This window comes from Neoarius graeffei, chromosome 14, assembly GCF_027579695.1.
Source record: "Neoarius graeffei isolate fNeoGra1 chromosome 14, fNeoGra1.pri, whole genome shotgun sequence".
Classification (NCBI taxonomy): domain Eukaryota; kingdom Metazoa; phylum Chordata; class Actinopteri; order Siluriformes; family Ariidae; genus Neoarius; species Neoarius graeffei.
The window spans coordinates 23,564,885-23,585,362 of record NC_083582.1 but is presented as its reverse complement, the minus strand read 5'-3'; the positions used below and the strand labels follow the sequence as shown (position 1 = coordinate 23,585,362).

The 20,478-nt window shown below is 44.8% G+C and overlaps 1 protein-coding gene across 4 annotated transcripts in view; it reads left to right on the top strand.

Annotated features, from left to right (window-relative positions):
* Positions 1 to 20,478, top strand: part of si:ch1073-13h15.3 (inactive all-trans-retinol 13,14-reductase) — an 87,303-nt gene that overhangs the window by 9,224 nt on the left and 57,601 nt on the right. For 3 of the 4 annotated variants that reach the window (XM_060939450.1, XM_060939449.1, XM_060939447.1), the window contains exon 2: positions 6,696 to 6,878. In XM_060939450.1, coding sequence (XP_060795433.1) covers positions 6,696 to 6,878 — 183 coding nt within the window. Of the gene's footprint in view, positions 1 to 277; positions 436 to 6,695; positions 6,879 to 20,478 lie in introns of all 4 variants that reach the window. The other variant, XM_060939448.1, reaches the window with a different exon arrangement.

The following is a 20,478-nucleotide window of genomic DNA, read 5'->3' as shown; positions in this document are numbered from 1 at the left end:
TTTTCACTCATTATTTCTAAGGATTGTCTTGGCCAAACATTACACATTACATTATAGCCGATTGTTTTCTTTTACCACACACCCCTTATCTTTACTGTTGGTCATATACTTTAATGTACTTATCATGCCTTTAGACCTTTAGCACTTTCTAGCTATAAAACTGATGAGAGAAAACCCTGTTATCATTCATTCAATGATAATTAGTTCATACAACACTGCAGCAGCAACTGTGCAGCTTGATTCTTTCTGTCTACAGCAATCGTATTGTTTTCTTCAGGATGTGGTTGCTGGTGCTGTTGGTGTGTTTTTTGGTTTGGGCTGTTGGTACTTACTGGTACCTGTTTGGCAAACCAAGCCCTTTCTCACTGGAGTCAGTTAGACCTCCGGCTCCATTAGAACTGGACCAGAAGAAGAGAGACAAAATTCTGAAGCAAGGTGCGTGCATGAGGATTCTGTACAAATCATAGTACATGTTACTTTAATTTCTTTAAAAAAAAGATAATAGGAATTTATTTAAATATCTTTTCAGGTTTTTTGAATATCTTTCATCATTTAGGTAATGCTTGGATGTTTGTGTTTTGCAACATTGCATGCTGAAGCTTAAAATAACGTGTCAGAAATGGCGAGCTGAAGTGAAATGAGGACCCAAGAGCAGACTCAAGACAGGCAGTGTACAAAAGAAACTTCTTTAATGAAGTACAGGGCAGAAGTACAATAGGGCTCAGGCCAATGGTCAGTGGTCAAAGAATGGGCCAAGAGGTCAAAACACAGAAGAGCAGGCAGGCACAGTCAGGGACAAAAACAGGACAGAAAAATCTTCACAAAACTGAAGAAAACGGGGACAAGGGAAACCCAGGCAGAGGAAGCAAAAAACACAATCCAAAGGAACAGGCAGGTAAAACGGGCAAAAACTGGACAGAAAACTAGACCCCCCCCCAAAAAAAAAAAACCAAAACAAAAAAAAACACAGAACGATACAGGCAGGGGGAACTCGAGAAGCTACAATACCAAAGGGCTGTAGCAAGGAAAGTCTGGAAGAGACAGTCTAACAACTGGAGTACCTGCAAAGAGCTCTTAAGAAGGCCCTGGCTGATAGGAGAGGAATGGTAGCAGGCGTGGGAGTGCCGCTTCCGGGAAAATGGCCTACAGCAGGGCAGGACTGAATTCCTGTCCTGGATCAAGCCTGGAGCCAGCATGGAAGTCCCACAAACTCAGGCATGGATCAACTGGACCGGACTGTGACACATATGTGTATAACCCCAAATCATAAAAAGTTGGGATGGTATGGAAAATGCAAATAAAAAAAAGAAAGCAGTGATTTCTAAATTTACTTTGACTTGTATTTCATTGCAGACAGTAGGAACCTCAAATATTTCATGTTTTGTCTGGTCAACTTCATTTAATTTGTTCATATACATCCATTCCTGTGTTTCAGGCCTGCAACCAGTGTGCGAAATACCCATCGATATTCGGGGGGGTCCCCATCTCCGAATTTTTGCGCAAAAAGTTTTTTCTTCAATGCAAAGTTGTAGGCCTATATTACAGTGCAGACGCAATAACAAATGCTACCTATCTGGCGTGTTTACAAAAGCGACTGAATAAATGATAAAGGTTTCGTCACGCAACCGGTGCACTTGAAAGCCTGCAGTGTGACCAATTGTATGACACTATTTAACCATCCATTTAGTGATTACGATCATTTAGAAAGATACGTCTTTGTGCAAATACAAACTCAAGGTGAAAAAAAAAACACCACAGTGGATGCTACAGACAGCCTACAACAAGCCACACAGCACCACGGCGGGTGCGCTCTTTCTCTCTCCTCTCTCTCTCGCACACACACAGGCCAACGCACACACATAGGCCAATGCACAACCACCCCACTTCTCCAACTACAAGGCTAAGCTGCTTCAACCAACCACAAGGCCCACAATCAGATCTATCACAGTTCAGTCACTGCAAAGATTGAAAATTAGCCTCTTACCTTAAGTTAGAATAGACCAAATATGCCTTGGCTCAACTTCTTGTGGTTGCTGTCCTGGTTTCCAGGATGAAGAGAGGCGATGTCCTGCTTTAATCCAGCTTCTGACGAATGGAATTGGGTCGAATTTGACCAGAGGAGGTCTGTTGAGGTCCACAAACAGGAGTGAAGACAGGCTGTCTTCGCACAACCTGTTGCGCATCTGGTTGTCGGTGTTATTTACTGCAGAAAAACCTCGTTCGCATTCGGCTGATGTGGGGAGATAAGTGCGACTTGCTATTAATAGTCTTTCCAATGTTTTCCCCGGTGCAATGCCATGTAGTTTCCAGTCACGAAACTGCTCCACGGCATCCCTGGTTGGTTCTCCAAGCGCTTTCGCAAGGCCGTGTACTTCTGGTTCGCCATGCAAAATCAAGTCCTCCTGCTCTCCTGGCCAAAAGCGCTTGTCAAGAGCTTTGAGCGTCAGGACCAAATTTGACTCCGGTAATCGCTTGGCAAGAGATGCAATCACTGATTCATAAAAACAAGGCCTGTTTATTTTTGCCCTGCCTTCGTTCAACTCTATGCCCTTAAAAAGGCCAGATGAGACGGACAGTTCAGCCTTCTTGGTTGATTTTCCACCGCCAGTCGTATTCATGGCAGTCAAAACATTGATAGTTTGTTGGATGGCCAGACTTGAATCCACAAGTGATATTTCTCTTTTCTGCAGTTTGAGAGACAGGCTCTGGAGTTCACGAAGGATATCTTTCATGACTGCTAAATCTTCCACAAATCCAGAATTAATTAGGTGCTTGAGAAGTCCCTTGTATTTTTGCCTCTCAACATCAGTGCGCGATGTGTCCTCACTGCTTGTTTTGAAATGGAGTGCTAGCGCAGGGAAATCTTTCCATACTGCTTTTACAGTTCTAAAACTGCTAGCCACCCATCTGATTGTGAAAATTTGACCTATTTTCACAATTTCTGTGTCGAGCTCGGCCGCTGCTTCTCTAAGCAATTTGGCGTTCCTGGTTGACTGATTGTAGAGCGAGTATAACTTTGAAATAAAAATCTCAAATTGATTAGTGCCACCCACTTCTTTAAGCGCATCTTTGACAGCCAGCTCCAATCTATGCGCCAGACAATGAACGGACTGTACTTTCGGAAACTTTTCCTTGAGTCTAACAACAAGCCCACTGCTTTTTCCTGTAAGCACTGCAGCTCCATCGGTGGCTATGCATATCAGGTGCGTTCTCAAAAAGTCGTCATCCATTTCAGCTTTGTGTAGACTCTCCATCATCGAGTTAAAAATGGATTCGGCATCGACCCCATCTCCAAGTTCTACTAGATCAAGGAAAACATTGTCTACATCCCCCTTACCACTGACATCGCATCTTATGTAGATTATTAGATAGGGAATGCCATGAATGGTGCTTTCGTCAATTGTGATTGACATCCGTGACTTTATTTCTTTCACATAGCAGATGAATTTGCGGCGCATTTCTTTAGCAATGTGACTGATTATGTCTGCGCATGCATGGTCAGATCTGTGGATATTACCAACTTCGGCTCCATTAAGCTCCTGCATTGTCATGAGGGGATTGAGCTTTTTGAAAGATAGCCTTTCCTTTGCCACGTTGTACGCTGTTCGGAACGAGACTGCTGTTTTATTGAGTAACTCGGACTGTATGTCAATGAAAGTGTTGGGGAGGGCTTCTTTCTCTTTCAACTGGGCTATTTCGACCGACCTTTGATGGGCCTGGCTGTCCCTGTGCTTGTAGATTTTCTTTCGTAGCTTCTTTGTGTCAGAGCTAGTAACGTCACCATTGATCCATTCTTCTGCTAGGTGTAAACCCGGTCCCTTGTCTGAGATTAGTAACGTTTTTGCTTTTCTGCACACTAAACACCCCAATTTCCCTGCCTTAAAGTCAAGCCAAGAGTTACGGTCTTTCCACTCTTCCACCTGTTTCATTGTCCAACCAGTCGGCAGGTCACTTGTGCTAGCAGCACTGACTGACATTACCTCAGCACCTGCTGCTTCTTCGGAACACTTGGCTAGAGAAACGGTCACGGACTCGGCCTCATCTTGTTCTTGACAGGGAGGGAGATTAGGCTCTTCTGTTGGCTCTTCTCTTCTACCAGGGAGTGTGCCCACTGCAGCAGCAGCTTCATCTCTCAGTGCCACCTTTTTAGATGTGATGAACCCAAAGTGTGCTAGTGAAACACTCTGTAGCTTTCGCTTGCTAGCCATTTTCAATACGGTACTCAACTCAACTCTATTACCTCTATCGTCTGTTTGGTGCGTGCACCTCAGCGCATGGCTAATTTACATACGGGCACTAGACAGCTGGCTCGCTTGGCCAGTGATTGAATTCTGAATAGGCCTATGGCATTGTGAGCTTAGAAAACATTTTAATGACCATTAGTAACAATAATATGTACTATTATAATTTTATTTTATTTATTTTAACGAAATTTGAGACCCCCCCACAATTTAGCATTTGAGGCTTTCAGGGGGTCTCATGGGTTAATCGGGAGGGTCGGACCCCCCCCCCCCCCCCCCCGCACCCCCCCATATTTCGCACTCTGCCTGCAACACATTCCAAAAAAGTTTGGGCAGGGTAATTTAGGGCTAGTAATGAGGTAAAATGATTAAATAATGATGTGATTTGAAACAGGTGATGTCAACAGGGGATTGTAATCATGATTTGGTACAAAATCAGTATCCAGGAAAGGCCTAGTTTTGAGGTGCAAAGATCTCCAATTTGTCAACAAATGCATGAGAAAATTATTGAAATGTTTAAAAACAATGTTTCTCAAATAAAGATAGGAAGGGCTTTAGATATTTCAAACTCCACGATGCATAATATCATTAACCATGTTGCGGAACGGGCGGCATGGTGGTGTAGTGGTTAGCGCTGTTGCCTCACAGCAAGAAGGTCCGGGTTCGAGCCCCGTGGCCGACGAGGGCCTTTCTGTGCGGAGTTTGCATGCTCTCCCCGTGTCTGCGTGGGTTTCCTCTGGGTGCTCCAGTTTCCCCCACAGTCCAAAGACATGCAGGTTAGGTTAACTGGTGACTCTAAATTGACTGTAGGTGCGAATGTGAGTGTGAATGGTTGTCGGTGTCTATGTGTCAGCCCTGTGATGACCTGGCGACTTGTCCAGGGTGTACCCTGCCTTTCGCCCGTAGTCAGCTGGGATAGGCTCCAGCTTGCCTGCGACCCTGTAGAACAGGATAAAGTGGCTAGAGATAATGAGATGAGATGTTATGGAATCTGTCGGTGTATAAAGGGCAAGGGTGCAGCCTAAGCTGAACACCTGTGATCTCTGATCGCTCAGATGGCACTATATCAAGAACCTTCATTCATCTATAGCTGATATAATCACATGGGCTTGGCATTTTTGTTAAGCACTACAATACAGAGTTACATCCACAAATGCCAGGTAAAAGTTTACTGTACAAAAAGGAAGCCTTATGTTAACTGTGTCCAGAAGCGCCATTGACTTCTCTGGGCTTGGAGGCATCTGGAATGGACCATCACACAGTGGAAATGTGTATTGTGGTCAGACGAATCAGTATTACAGGTCTTTTTTGTAAGAAAAGGACAATGTGTGCTCAGGACTAAAGACTAAAGGGACCATCCAGACTGTTACCAGTAACAAGTGTAAAAACCAGGGTCTGTCATGGTATGGGGTGGTGTCAGTGCCCTTTGCAAGGTACCTTAACTTCTGTGATGGAGCATTAATGCAGAAAAGTACACTGAGATTTTGGAACAACATATGCTGCCTTCAAGACGACATCTTTTCCAGGGATATTTCGACAAGACAACACAAAACCTGCATTCTGCACACATTACAAAGACATGGCTGTGGAAGAAGAGCGTGCTTGTCCCCTCTGTCCCCAGTAGAGAATGTGTGGTGAATTTTGAAAAATATAACAACAACAACCCCAGACTGTTGCACACCTTAAGACCTGTTTGCAGGAAGAATGGGACAAAATAACACCTGAAACGCTTCATTACTTGGTGTCTTCAGTCCCTAAACATCTTTTAAGTGTTGTGAGAAGGAATGGCAACATTACAAAGTAGTAAATGCTTTACTGTCCCAACTTTTTTGAAATGTGTTGCAAAAATAAAAATTGAAACAAATGTTTATTTTGGAAAAACAAACAAACAAACAAACAGACAGACAGACAGACAGACAGACAAACAAACAATAGAATTCATTAGGTAAAACATCAAATAATATTCTGTTGTATTGTTTTGAGTGCATTACAGGTCAAAGATTATTTACAAATCATTGTTTTCAGTTTTTATTTCAATTTCAGCATACCATCCCAACATTTTCTGATTTGGGGTTGGAGAATAATTATCTCAAATAAAAGACAAAAGTAAAATTAAATAATAATTAGCACCTTAGAAAGATTTGTATAAATAAAAGGAGCATATAATACAAGGTTCAAATATTTTTTTCAAATGAAGTTATAAAAGAAATATTGACATGCCATAAACTGTTAGTACATCTTTAACTTATCTTAATTAGATTAATAGATTTGCCCAACTGCCCAGAGTGTTGAAAGAAATTGATATAAGCTGCTCTTATGATAAAGGAGACATTATGCAAGTTGGATTTTTTGCACCTCTTGAATAGCAATGCTTGTTTTTGTTTCATAACCTGATCAAAATAATATCTGTGAATTTCCAAGTCAGTAACACACTCCAATAATTTGTTCCTGTAGGCTTCAGGAAAGAGAAGGTTCCAGAGAATCTGGATGCCATTGTGATTGGCAGTGGCATCGGTGGCATGACAGTGGCAGCTACCCTCGCCAAACTGGGCAAGAGAGTGCTTGTGCTGGAGCAACATGACAAAGCTGGAGGCTGCTGCCACACTTTCACTGAGAAAGGCTTTGAGTTCGAGGCAGGTAAGAAATTATGCTATTACACTTTGGACTTTGATTTTCAGCATGTATTCCTGCCTCATCCCCAGTGTCACCATGATAAGCAATAGGTCCACATGACCTTGACCAGGATAAAGTGGTTACTGAAGATGAATGAACAACTCAGTGTTATAGTTTATTTTTTAAAAAATGATGTGCACATATCTTGGCTAGCTGGAATTAGCTAGCAATTATTCAGCTTAATATTATGGATTGCAACTAAAGGTCAGGTAGTGCTATTTGACGAAACTAACACTTTCAAATTATGGCTTGGCATCCTGTCAGTGGCTCAGTGGTGCTAAGCAGTGGCCTAGACATAAATATATGCATTGCCTTGTATAATTATTCAACCCCTTAAATTATCATTCATCAGAGTTACAAATGATACTGATATTATGTGTTGTGTTACATTTCATTTTAAAAGGCTGACTCTTTAATTAATTTAACTTAAAATTGATTTTATGTTTAAAAAAATGTTTTGCATCGGTATTGAACACCTGTGCTATGGAAGCTACAGAAGTTAACACAGAAGAAAGATATTATCCTTATAATGATACAATTATCTTACAGTTGGCCTCTACTTATGGACAGTGTTGGGAGTAACGCGTTACAAAAGTAACTTTTTCTTTATACAGGTAGGTGTTCTTCTGCACTGCCTTTTGGCATGCAGCACCTCCACCGGTGCCTTGTTTGCTAGCTGCAGGGTCATCAGCTGGGGACCACCGCTCATAGATGTTTCGCCCCTTAGCCCAGAACATCTCCTGGTGGCGGGGCAGTGAACAGGGATGTCTCCCTGCCACCCCCTGCAGCTAGCATTCTTAAATCGTGCCTGCTCCCCATGCTACATCCCTCCATCTCAGCCAGAGCCAAAAACTTGCCTTCTCTGCCTCCTCAGATAGCCCCCTGATGGCCCTCTGCAGACTGGTGCCACGCAGGCCTAAGTCTCTCAGCAGCCGGGTTGTCGAGTCTGCCACAAAGCCTCTTACCCCTACCTCCACAGGGTATAGCCTCGTACTCCATCCGGCTTCCCTGCACTCTACCAGTAGGTCAGAGTACTTTGCCCTCTTCCTCTTGTGGGCAGCTGCCAACCCCTCTTCCCATGGCACAGTCAACTCTACCAACAGTGCTTTTCTCTCCACTGTGGTCCACAATACCATGTCAGGTCGCAGGGAGGTGCTGCAGATCTCTTGGGGAAATTGAAGTTGCCTGCCCATATCCACTGTCAGCCTCCACTCTGCACCTTGATTGAGGAGCTTTGATGGTAGTATCCTTCCTAATCTGGCTGGCAGTTCTCCCTGCCTGAGGAAGTGGATGCGATGTTGGGCTCCTGCTGTCTCTCTGCTCGCCTCACGCCTTGCTGTTTCCACGATCTCGGCCAGCTTTCGGAGGATCTGATCATGACGCCATCTCAACCTTCCCTGTGTCAGAGCTGTCCTGCATCCTGACAGGACATGTTGTAACGAGGCGTTGTTGGTACCGCATAGGTCACAGGCTTGTTCTGTCCCCAGCCACTGATGTAAGTTACGAGGGCAGGGTAAGGTGTCATACGTTGCTCGGATTAGGAAGCTGAGGCAGGCCTGTGGAGTCTTCCAGAGATCCGCCCAGCTGACAGTTTTTCTCGTCATCCCCTCCCATGTTGTCCAATGGCCCTGCTGGCCCTGAGCGATGGCTTTGACTTTGAGCTCCTCCTGCTCCATCCTGGCCATCTCAGCAGCCACCAGGTCCTTCCTCTCCTTCTTACTTGCTCTGGACCACCTACGGGGTGGCTCCCTCCATCCAAGGCCTGCCCTCCCTATCTGGATCATGCCAACCACTTCCTGGTGTTGTATCCTGCTTACTACCCTCTGCACCTCCTCCTCCACCTTCCACTTCCTCCCCGTCTTAACCCGTGCCCACTGGTCCTTCACCGCTGCATCGGAAGACTCTCTCAACTCCATTACAAGCCTTGCCTTCTCCTGCCTATACCCAAGGGTGATGTACTTCAGGGGCAGTTGGAGTGCATTCCATCCATACAGGCCTGTTGCTGAAAAGCACTTTGGGAGCCCCAGCCATTTACGGATGAAGGCATTGGCTTTTGTCTCCATCCGAGTTACAGCTGAGGAGGTGACCTCGCAGAGCTTCAGCAGCCACATTACTCTTGGGTACAAGGTAAAGTGGTAACACCACACCTTGTACTTTCCGGGCAACTGGCTGGCGTCGATCTTCTCCAGGCCTGCTGATAGCTGCTGCAGAATGGTCCTCCCCATCGACTTGTCTGAGAGACTGGATGTATATTGTCTTCCCAGACTGCGGATTGGCTGGTCAGTGATGAGGGGGATGTTTTCTCCTCCTATGGTGAATGCGGCCCTGTCGTTACGTTCTCCCTTGCGCATAGAGAGGCTCCTAGACTTGCCCGGTTTAAATTTCATTCTGGCCCAGCTAATCAGCTCGTCCAATCGTCTGAGCAGCCTCGACATGCATGGAGCCGTTTGTAGAAGGCATGTGATGTCGTCCATATAACTTCGTAATGGGGGAAGCCGTCAGCCCTGCGGCAGTCTGACTCCCCCCACCACCTGGCTTGCTCCCGTTAGAATGACCTCAAACGCAGCCACAAAGAGGATGGGGGAGATGGAACACCCCATGGCAATGCCTACCTCCAGTTGTTGCCACTTGGTGGTAAAGTTTTGCAGCCTGAAGCACATGTGCATGTCCTGAAAGTAGCTTCTATCATGGCCTTGATGTTAGTGGGGATATAGAAGAAGTCCAATGCAAATGTGATAAGTTGGTGGGGCACTGAACCATATGCATTCGCTATGTCTAGCCACACTACGTGCAGGTCCTTCTTCTCCCTCTTTGCTGTCTGGATTTGATCCCATATCATTGAGGCGTGTTCCACACACCCTGGGAAACCAGGAATCCCTGCCTTCTGACAGCTGGTGTCTATATATCCATTGGCCATGAGGTATGCGGTCATTCTTCTCGCCATTACTGAAAAGAAGATCTTCCCCTCAACATTCAGCAAGGCTATGCTTCTAAACTGATCGAGGGTTCTAGAGTTTTGCTCTTTAGGAATTGGGACTGCTACCACCCTCTGCCACTCAGCGGGGATGGTCTGTTTAGTCCAGGCAGTTTTCATCAGTGTCCACAGGAGTTTCAACACTTGTGGGCAGTTCTTGTAAAGTTTGTATGGGACTCCATTTGGCCCTGGTGCTGATGATGACCTTGCCTTGTGGACAACTTGCCTTACTTCGCTGAGTTTAGGGGGAGACACGTCGAATTCTGTTGTTGGTTCGGCTGGCTTGGGCACATAGCCTGGCGAGCTCAGCTGTTCGCTCCTGGCTGGGTCACTATACTGGGCCTGGATGTATTTCTCTAGGTCCTCCTTGGATACCTCCAACACTCCACTGGTTTTTTCCTCCAGAAGGCCTCGTGCATGCTGGAATGGATTCTTGAAGAAGTTCACCCTCTCCTTCTCCTTCCTTTTCCTCCGTCGTCAGATGCGCTCGGCCCTTCGTAGGGCAGCCAGCTTTCTTCTGATGTCTCTCCAGAGGGCCTTTAGACCCTCTTTCTCTGCATCTTCTGCTTTCCTCCAATGCTTCCGGGGACGCCTTCTATCTACCACCAGGTCCTCGATTTCCTTCTCCCTCCTTCCCTTGGCCCTTTTGCCAGCTTTCTGGCTGACAACTTTGCCAAGCCTGCTGTTACATTCTTCATACAAAATCTCGCCAAACAGGTTCAGCCTCGATTCTACTGATCCACGCAGAGCATTCTGGAGCAGTCCACTCAGATGTTCATCCAGCCTTCTCCACTCCTCCGTCTCATTGGACTTTGGCCATTTGATTCTGTTCCTCTGCACTAAGGTTTTCAGGCTTCTGGTTTGTGGGGATGGCCTTGTTCCTGGGTTGCTTGGGGGTGCTGCTGGGATGGCTTCTTGGGGATCGTTACATTCCCTCTCTTCCTCCTCCCTCCTCTCATCCTGTTCTTCCTGTACGACACTGGGCCCGACGGCACTGTGGTTTTCAACATGGCCTTGGATCCCACTTGTCTGACCTGCCTGAGCAGTGCAATGTCGCTTGAGGCTCTCTCCACACTTTTCTTCCCCATATGAATATGAAGACCCCTAAGTGTTGTCATTCTTTCCCATCCGCACCCGCACTTTCTAAGAATCTTAGTCTCTTTTGTCGTCATACTAATGTCCGTAACTGTGTGATCCATCCTGGTAGGCCCTTCTTCCATCCCGCCTCTCAGAGGGCCTTCGGGCTGTTTCTTCTGTCTTATTTTTGTGGTTTGGTTTGGGTGTCTTCCCTTCGGGAAAACTAGAAGGTAGGGTTACCAACCACCTTCTCCCTTTGCAGTCTTTCCTGCCATCACCAGTCTTTCCTGGTTGCCCTCCAGTCTTCCCTGGACTCCAACTGCCCTATTCACAGTAGTCACTGTCTCCAGAAGTGCATTTCTTTATACAGGTAGGTGTTCTCCTGCACTGCCTTTTGGCATGCAGCACCTCCACCGGTGCCTTGTTTGCTAGCTGCAAGGTCATCAGCTGGGGACCACTGCTCATAGATGTAACGAATTACTGTAATGCATTGCTTTTTGCAGTAACGCGGTAATGTAAGGCATTACAGAAAAAAATTTGGTAATATTTTACTCGGTACAAATGTCAGTAACGCGCGTTACAATGCATTTTTAACCTGGAATGAAGTAGTGGGTTTTTTTTCCTTCATGCAAATTCGCCAAAATCACCATGAGATCAGCAGAGGTGAAACGTGCGCGCAAAATGTTTCACTTCCTTTTCCTTTAGGCTAGTCAGACAGGAGAGAGGGAGATGAGTGGACCTGCAGCTGATCTAATGTTGGATATCACATTCTCCAGATGGGCATATGCCCATTACTTTAAGTTTGTGAAAAATAAGGATGTGAAGAACATTGTAGTCAAATGCACTTTGTGTGCTAAACCTAAAGAACTGTCCACTTCCTGAAATAGCACCAGTAATTTAACTAAGCATTTACAGAGGTGCCATAGTAACATGAAGTTAGCAAGGAAGCAAGCGGAGGATGAGAGTGGCGATAAAATCACAAAGCAGCCAAAATTAACGTTCTGCCGCTCTGAGATGCTACTTCAGCCTCAGGAGGTTAGGAGACTTGTGGCGGAGTATGTTGTTGAAGATATGCTGACAGTTTGTTTACATTTTTGTCCTGTATAACTGAGTTTTTTTTCTGGTAGGAAGTCAGACTAAAGTGATTGAGCTGCCTTTCCTTCGAGGGCTAAAGGCCAATTTATGCTGACAATGCAGTCCTCGCAGATGGCATCGCAGATGGCGTCTGCGTAGCCCCCCCTTCGCAGACGCTCTGCGCGCACCTCCCAAAAATTGTGACCACTGCAGAAGCCTCTCACACAGCGTCGCAGACAAGAGGGCTCTGATTGGTCCAATCTACATCTGCTGTACACGCACTTCCGCTTCCCTACTTTCCCGGTTTGGTTTGTTTTCACTACCGCCATTTTTAAAAACACGAGCAAAGATGGAGCAGCACGAAGAGCGGTTGATCGAGGAAGTGAGGAAGTACGTACATCTATACGACTCCAGTTCTAGTCATTATAAGTAACCGGAGGATAAACACTCCACTAACCACACCCACCAACTACTCCTAGCGATTTCGCGACTTCACGCCCCCTTGCGTTGTGGCGGTGAATAACATCGCGCATGCCTATTACTCCCTGCTCAACGATATAATTACAACTGTCTGCGAAAAGCTATCTGCGAAAGACTTGTCGCAAGAGCATGCAGAGGCCCTAATAGGCCTAAAGGCCAATTTATGCTGACAACGCAGTCCTCGCAGATGGCGTCTGCGTAGCCGCACCCCCTTCGCAGACGCTCTGCGCGCACCTCCCAAAAATTGTGACCACCGCAGAAGCCTCTCAGACAGCGTCACAGACAAGAGGGCTCTGATTGGTCCACTCTACATCCGCTGTACATGCACTTCTGCTTCCCTACTTTCCCGGTTTGTTTTGTTTTCACTACCTCCATTTTTAAAAACACAAGCGAAGATGGAGCAGCACGAAGAGCGGTTGATCGAAGAAGTGAGGAAGTGCGTACATCTATATGACTCCAGTTCTAGTCATTATAAGTAACCGGAGGATAAACACTCCACTAACCACACCCACCAACTACTCCTAGCGATTTCGCGACTTTGCGCCCCCTTGTGTTGTGGCGGTGAATAACATCGCGCACGCCTATTACTCCCCGCTCAACGATAAATTACAACTGTCTGCGAAAAGCTATCTACGAAAGCCTTGTCACAAGAGCATGCAGAGGCCCTAAGCGCTTCAATATCATTAAAAGCACTTTGATTTTATTTCTCATTCTGTTTTTCGAAATGTGACTGGGTAGCCTCATATAGCTAATGGTCATTGTCTAGCTGTGATTAAAAGGCTTGTGGGGTTTTTTCAGGCCAGTTTTATTGTAGGCTACGATTTGCCATAATATGTTCATTTTTGTTAAATTTCTGAAATGGAGTCATATCCCTTAGGGCTAATCTTTTTTTTTTTTTTATGAAGCATAAACTATGCTTAATGCTGTAAACTTGAAAACAATAAAGGCATAGAAATGCTAATTTTGTATCCTGTCATATCTTTAGACATTACAATATAATACAGTTTAATTAATGTTAATATGAATAGGCCTAAAGTTACAGTATTTCTATCACAATTTGCCAGACTTTCACCTTTTGTCTGTTCTTGCGATGATTGTTCCTTGTATTGTGCCATGAGCCATCACTGTGGCTATTATATTCTAGTGTTTTTAACCATAGCCTAGCTCAGTCAGATACCACATCACCTTCCACTGGATGTGTGATGAGCTAATTGAGCGGCTTGAGCTACATTTAGATTGCCAAATCCATACTTCCAGTTATTTTGGTGAGAGTAACTTAAAAGTAATGCAATAGTAGTGTAATGCCTTACATTTTAAATACAGTAATATTGTAATGTAACTAATTACTTTAAAATGACAGTAACAAGTAATAAATAATGCAAACAGTTTTGAAGTAACTTGCCCAACACTGCTTATGGATCATTGAAAACCTTTTACTGGATTAAAAAAAAATAAACCCTTAATTCAAGTACCATTAGTCAGACTGTGAAAATGTCTGTGAAAATAAAGACCATTATGCATTCTAATGAAATTCAACATAAAGTTTTAGATATGCATAACATGGGAAAAGTCTACAAAATAATATGCAAGTGTTTAGATATTCAAGTAAGCAATTATGGATCAATTGTCAGGAAATGGAAGCTGCATCATATTCCCCAGGCACTGATGAGACAAAACCGTCCCTCAAAACTCAGCTTCAGGGCAGGAAGGAGACTTGTGAGGGAATCCACGGTGAGGCCAACAATCACTTCGAAGGAGTTACAGAGTTCAGTGGTTGAGACTGGAGTGAAGGAGCACCAGTCAATGATATCATTATTTCTGTATACAGCTGACCTGTATGGGACCTGTAAGGGAGGATACCTAGAAACTGAAGAAAAAAATGATCAAAGCTCATCTGGAGTTTGCCAGAAAACAAACCCAGCTAAAATGTGGGATATGGTTTTGTGGACAGATGAGACAAAAATGGAGTTTTTTGGCCAAAATTCAAACTGCTGTGTGGCACAAACCTAATGCTGCCCATTCCTGAACTAACACCATCCCAGTAGTGAATTATGGCGGGGATGTGTTTACAGTGTCTTGTTAAAGTATTCATCCCCCTTGGTGTTCTGTTTTGTTGCATTACAAACTGGAATTAAAATGGATTTTGGGGGGTTAGCACCATTTGTTTTACACAACATGTCTACAACTTTAAAGGTGAAAATTGTTGTTTTATTGTGACACAAACAATAATTAAGATGAAAAACAAACAAATCTGGAGTGTGCATACGTATTCACCCCCAAAGTCAATACTTTGTAGAACCACCTTTTGCTGCAATTATAGCTACAAGTCTCATGGGATCTCTATTAGCTTAGCACATCTAGCCACTGGGATTTTTGCCCATTCCTCAAGACAAAACTGCTCCAACTCCTTCAAGTTAGATGGGCTGCATTGGTGTACAGCAATCTTCAAGTTATGCCACAGATTCTCAATTGGATTCAGGTCTGGGCTTTGGCTAGGCAATTCCAAGACATTTAAATATTTCCCTTTAAACCACTCCAGTGTAGCTTTAGCAGTATATTTAGGGTCATTGACCTACTGGAGTGTGAACCTTCATCCCAGTCTCAAACTTCTGGCTGACTTAAATAGGTTTTCCTCCAGAATTGCCCTGTATTTAGTGGCATCCATCTTTCCTTCAGTCCTGACCAGTTTTCCTGTCCCTGAAGATGAAAAATATCTGCACAGCATGATGCTGCCCCCACCATGCTTCACTGTAGGAATGGTGTTCCCAGGGTGTTGGGTTTGCACCACACATGGCGTTTCCTATGATGGCCAAAAAGATCAATTTTAGTCTCATTTGACCAGAGAATCTTCTTCCATGTGTTTGAGGAGTCTGCCACATGCTGTTGGGCAAACTCCAACCGTATTTTCTTAAGCAATTACTTTTTTTTTCTGGCCACTCTTCCATAAAGTCCTGCTCTGTGGAGTGTAGGGCTATAGACAGATACTCCCATCTCCGCTGTAGATCTTTGCAGCTCCTTCAGTGTTATCTTTGGTGTCTTTGTTGCATCTCTGATTAATGCCCTCCTTGCCTGGTCTGTGAGTTTTGGTGGGCAGCCTTCTCTTGTCAGGATTGTAGTGGTGCCATATTCTTTCCATTTTGCTATAATGGATTCAATGGTGCTCCCTGGGATATTCAAAGTTTGGGATTTTTTTCTAATAACCCAACCCTGAGCCATACTTCTCCACAACTTTATCTTTGACCTGTTCTAACCTTTTATCTTTGACCTGTTCTAACTTACTATATGAATCTCACGGAGCTCAAAAATTTAAGGCTGCCTTAATACAGTTAAAACAATAAATAATTTTTTACAGGGTATATTGGTTTGCGATGAAAAAATTAGCTTGAACAATCTGTGTCATTTGTAATCCATGTGTATTTGATGACTTAAGAATGTCGAATACTTTTGCAAGGCACTGTATCTAATAGAAACTGAGCATTTGTGCTCGAACTTGAAGGCATAAGTCTGTTGATGCTTACAACTTAGATGGTTTATGAGCATGTTCAATATGTAACATCAGGGATGTCATCATTGCACTGAAAGCTGAGGTGCTGCCCAAAAAGATGCCATAAACCAATTTGTTATCCAAACAAAGTTAGATAAACATGTTGTGGCAGTTCGTAAGAGTGGGCGGAGCACAGAAGACGGCAGGACAGAACTAAGTTTTGAAATACTTTTTATTTTATACACTTTTCAGTGGTCTTCCAGTAACATACAGACACACGCACACACATCTGGTGTCTGGTTCGGGAGAGAGCCCTCCTCTGCTCTCGCTCTCTCCTTAAATAGGGCGCGGTCACTGGGGAAGACACACAAACACATGTTAATTAACATCAGGTGCAGTGATTCTGCCACTTACCTTCCCTGACTCTGCCCTCTGGTCACAGACTGACGCTTGACCACGCCCCCGCTGCCACACATGTCTATTATATTAAAGTGATACTGACACGAACAGGTTTTCTCAGTGTCATTTTATAGATTTTAACACAAACTTTCAATTTTTTATGTAATCGCAAGGTGTGAAGATGAAAACAAAATAAAACATTTAAACCTCCTGTCACTAAGTGATGCCTGGAATTCCCTTCCCTTCTGCCAACAATGGCCCAAACTGGAAATGACATAGATCAGGGAACCCCTGCCTGGAAGCCACGCCAATAGAAGATGTTTTCATGACAGAACATGAGCTGTGAGCAATGAGCTGTGTCCAAAATCACTCACTCATTCACTACTCCCTACTCACTATCTGGGGAATTCTATATAGAGGACTATATAATGAGCTCATTGGTAAAATGAAAAAACTTTCGGACACTACTCCGCCGGGCTGTTATTTATGTCATTACTGTCACACAATTAAAACGTGTCAGATCAGTTGGATGGTGGGTTTTCAAAATAATAAATACATGCATGTATTTTTGTGATAAATACATATTATACTGAGCATATTTCCCACATTAATAAATACAAAGTATTTTGTGTCTGCTGCATCTTTCAGTTCTTTTAAATCAAGGCTGAATACTTTCTTCTTTGTTGCTGCCTATGAGTCCACTATTGCCCCTTTTCCACCAAAGCAGTTCCAGGGCTGGTTCGGGGCCAGTGCTTAGTTTGGAACCGGGTTTTCTGTTTCCACTGACAAAGAACTGGCTCTGGGGCCAGAAAAACCGGTTCCAGGCTAGCACCAACTCTTTGCTGGGCCAGAGGAAAGACTCACTTACGTCAGTGTGTGTGTGTGTGTGTGTGTGGGGGGGGGGGGGCGGAGTTGTTAAGACCAACAACAATAGCAAGACTGTGAAAGGTCGCCATTTTTAAGCGACGAGAAGCAGCAGCTGTACAAACGCGAAGTCATCCATTATTATTGTTGTTGCTGCTTCTTCTTCTCCGTGTTGTTGTTGCTTTGATGTTCGTGCCAAAGTTTATGCAAACGCAGCGACATAACTGACATATACAGCGATGTAACTGACGTATACAGTGACGTAATGACGTGGCTCCCCTTAGCACCCTGAGCTATGGAAAACCAAACTGGTTCTCAGCTGGCTGTCAAGTTGAACGAGTTGTGAACCAGCACCAGCACTGGCCCCGAACCAGCCCTGGAACTGATTTGGTGGAAAAGGGGTATATATAGGGTGTAATAATTCTCACTATATATTCAGACGGCATGGCAAAATGGCGAACTCACTATATAGTGAGTAGTGAGTGATTTCGGACACAGCACATGTTTGTATGAAACATGGATGAAGAGGAGTTTGGATGAAGACAAGTTAGTTGGGGAAAGAGGAGGAGGCAGAGGAGGAGAGGGAGAATGTAGGGCAGGGGATACAGCCCTACTGGTTTGAGCTGTACCAGGACTGTCACACTGACAACCACAATGAGGTGAGTGACTGCCACTCAGATCTCGGCAAGCTGACAAGTGGACATGGTGGAAGGATGATTGTAACAGACCACCTGTTTTTGTTTATATTAATAATTACCAATACCAGCTGTAGTTGGAATCTTTTACTGACCTAATTGTTGGTATAATAGTAATTCCTGTTCAGGTCAGGTGTAGACCCTGGTACTGGTAACACTATAACCCAGTACAACCTGCCACATGGACGGGTAGTCAGCGTCTAAACCAGCTCCCCCACTAAATCAAAATCAAATCAAGTTTATTTGTATAGCGCTTTTAACAATAAGCATTGTCGCAAAGCAGCTTTACAGAATTTGAACGACTTAAAACATGAGCTAATTTTATCCCTAATCTATCCCCAATGAGCAAGCCTGTGGCGACGGTGGCAAGGAAAAACTCCCTCAGACGACATGAGGAAGAAACCTCGAGAGGAACCAGACTCAAAAGGGAACCCATCCTCATTTGGGCAACAACAGACAGCCTGACTATAATATTAACAGTTTTAACAGGTATAACCCTCAACTGTCCTCATGGGGCCATCCTTCACAGGAGCAGTGCGATAAAACTCCGACCAGACACAGGGCACCAGGATGGATCAAGCAGGTCCGAGGGGCAGAAGAGGCCAGCATCTCAATCCCAGGATCAACATGTAACTCAGAGGGACAAATTGGGGGGGGGAGAGAAAGAAACACGTTGTTAGGTATGCCCTAAAAATGACAAGTATTAAATCTGTGTGGTAGGCTCGCAGAGACGAGAGTCTTTACATCAGGCATAACACACAACAATGGCATGTTAATATGGTAAAATATAACATGACCTGCTCTGGCTGGATGCTTGATTGGGTGATGGGAGCACACTCCTCAGCAATGATGAGATGCAGATGGGACCCTTAGGGCTGGCCAAGACAATTCAGTTACATTTCACCGGGTCTGGGACATGCGACAGAAGTCTGACGGCCGATTTCCTGCAGGCTACGATAGCCAGTCGAGGTCTCCACCCTCTCCACCAAAAGATTTCCTGTTGACTCCATGTAACTCAGAGGGACAGATTTGGGGTGGGGGGGAGGGAAAGAAAACACAGGTGGTTAGGTATGCCCAATGTCACCTGGATAAGTAGGAACAGTATACATATTGCACCGAGTACAAGCAGGGACTCCGGCAACTAACTATGACAGCATAACTAAAAGGAGAGAGCCAGAAGGTAACACAGGCATGAGGGAGCCCCGGGATATAAAGCAGCCAGCCACTACACCGTCAACAAACTCGAGTGAGCAAGCGAGTGGGGACTGACAGCATCCATACATCCCAGTTTACCAAAACACTCTATGTCTGAGGACCCTCCAGATCTACTCCTTTACCTCATAAACACCATTAACAAAAGGCTTGACTAAACAGATATGTTTTCAGCCTAGACTTAAATGCTGAGACTGTGTCTGATTCCCGAACATTACTTGGAAGGCTGTTCCATAACAGTGGGGCTTTGTAAGAAAAGGCTCTGCCCCCTGATGTAGCCTTCACTATACGAGGTACCAGCAGCTAGCCTGCACCTTTTGATCTAAGTAGGCGTGGCGGGTCATAGAGGAGGCTAGAGTTCTTCTAGTGAGGAGGGTGGCATGACTCCCAGCTGGACGAAAAACAAGACCTGTTAAAGGGCAGATAAGCTTCTTGCAAGCCAACGGCCATCATGCAGGGAAGGTGGGGCTCATAAACCTTGCAAGGCAACCCACCTAGGAGAAGGACACTCTGAAGTAAAACCTGCAGCTATGTGTGTCACCTTCCTCGTGGCAGTCACTGCACCAGGCAGCATATGGAACGTTTTGGATGAGAGAGTGGGACTAGAACTGCACACACCTTTTCCACTATAATCTACTCAGATTCAGGTCATCCTGTGACACCATTTATGATGACAAAGTCCTGTGGTGATGGGGAAATGGTGACAGGGACAGGCAGAGGATATTGCTGGAAGTCTCTAGCCATGAACTCACACTCAGGCAGCCCATGTGTGATGGTCACTTGTCGTAGACTGGGGTAAATACGGCACTCTTATCCTGCATGGGTGACAGAACAGCCCAATTTAGGGATAGTGATGCTCTCCCCACTTGGGGAAAGATACTGAAAAGGGACCCTAAAAATTGCCTACTCCATTATAAGCTTGCCAGGTAGCCACACTTGGTTGGCCATCCACTTCTGTGGTCGAAAAACTACACAGAAAATTGTATCGAACTTTGCATCATGGAATGTCCGGACTCTTCTGGATAATGATAGAACAGTAGGGTGTCACACAGCTCTCATAGCAAGGATTCTGGGAAAGTATAATATCAATATAGCAGCCCTTAGTGAAACTAGACTGTCTGGTGAGCCAAATCTAGAAGAGGTTGGTGCTGGCTATACTTTCTATTGGGTAGGTGTACCCGTTTGTGAGCCCAGGATTGGAGGCATCGGATTTACCAATGTCTCCAATTTGTGTCATCACAAATGGTGTCACAGGATGACCTGCATCTGAGTAGATTATAGTGGAAAAGGTGTGTGCAGTCCCAG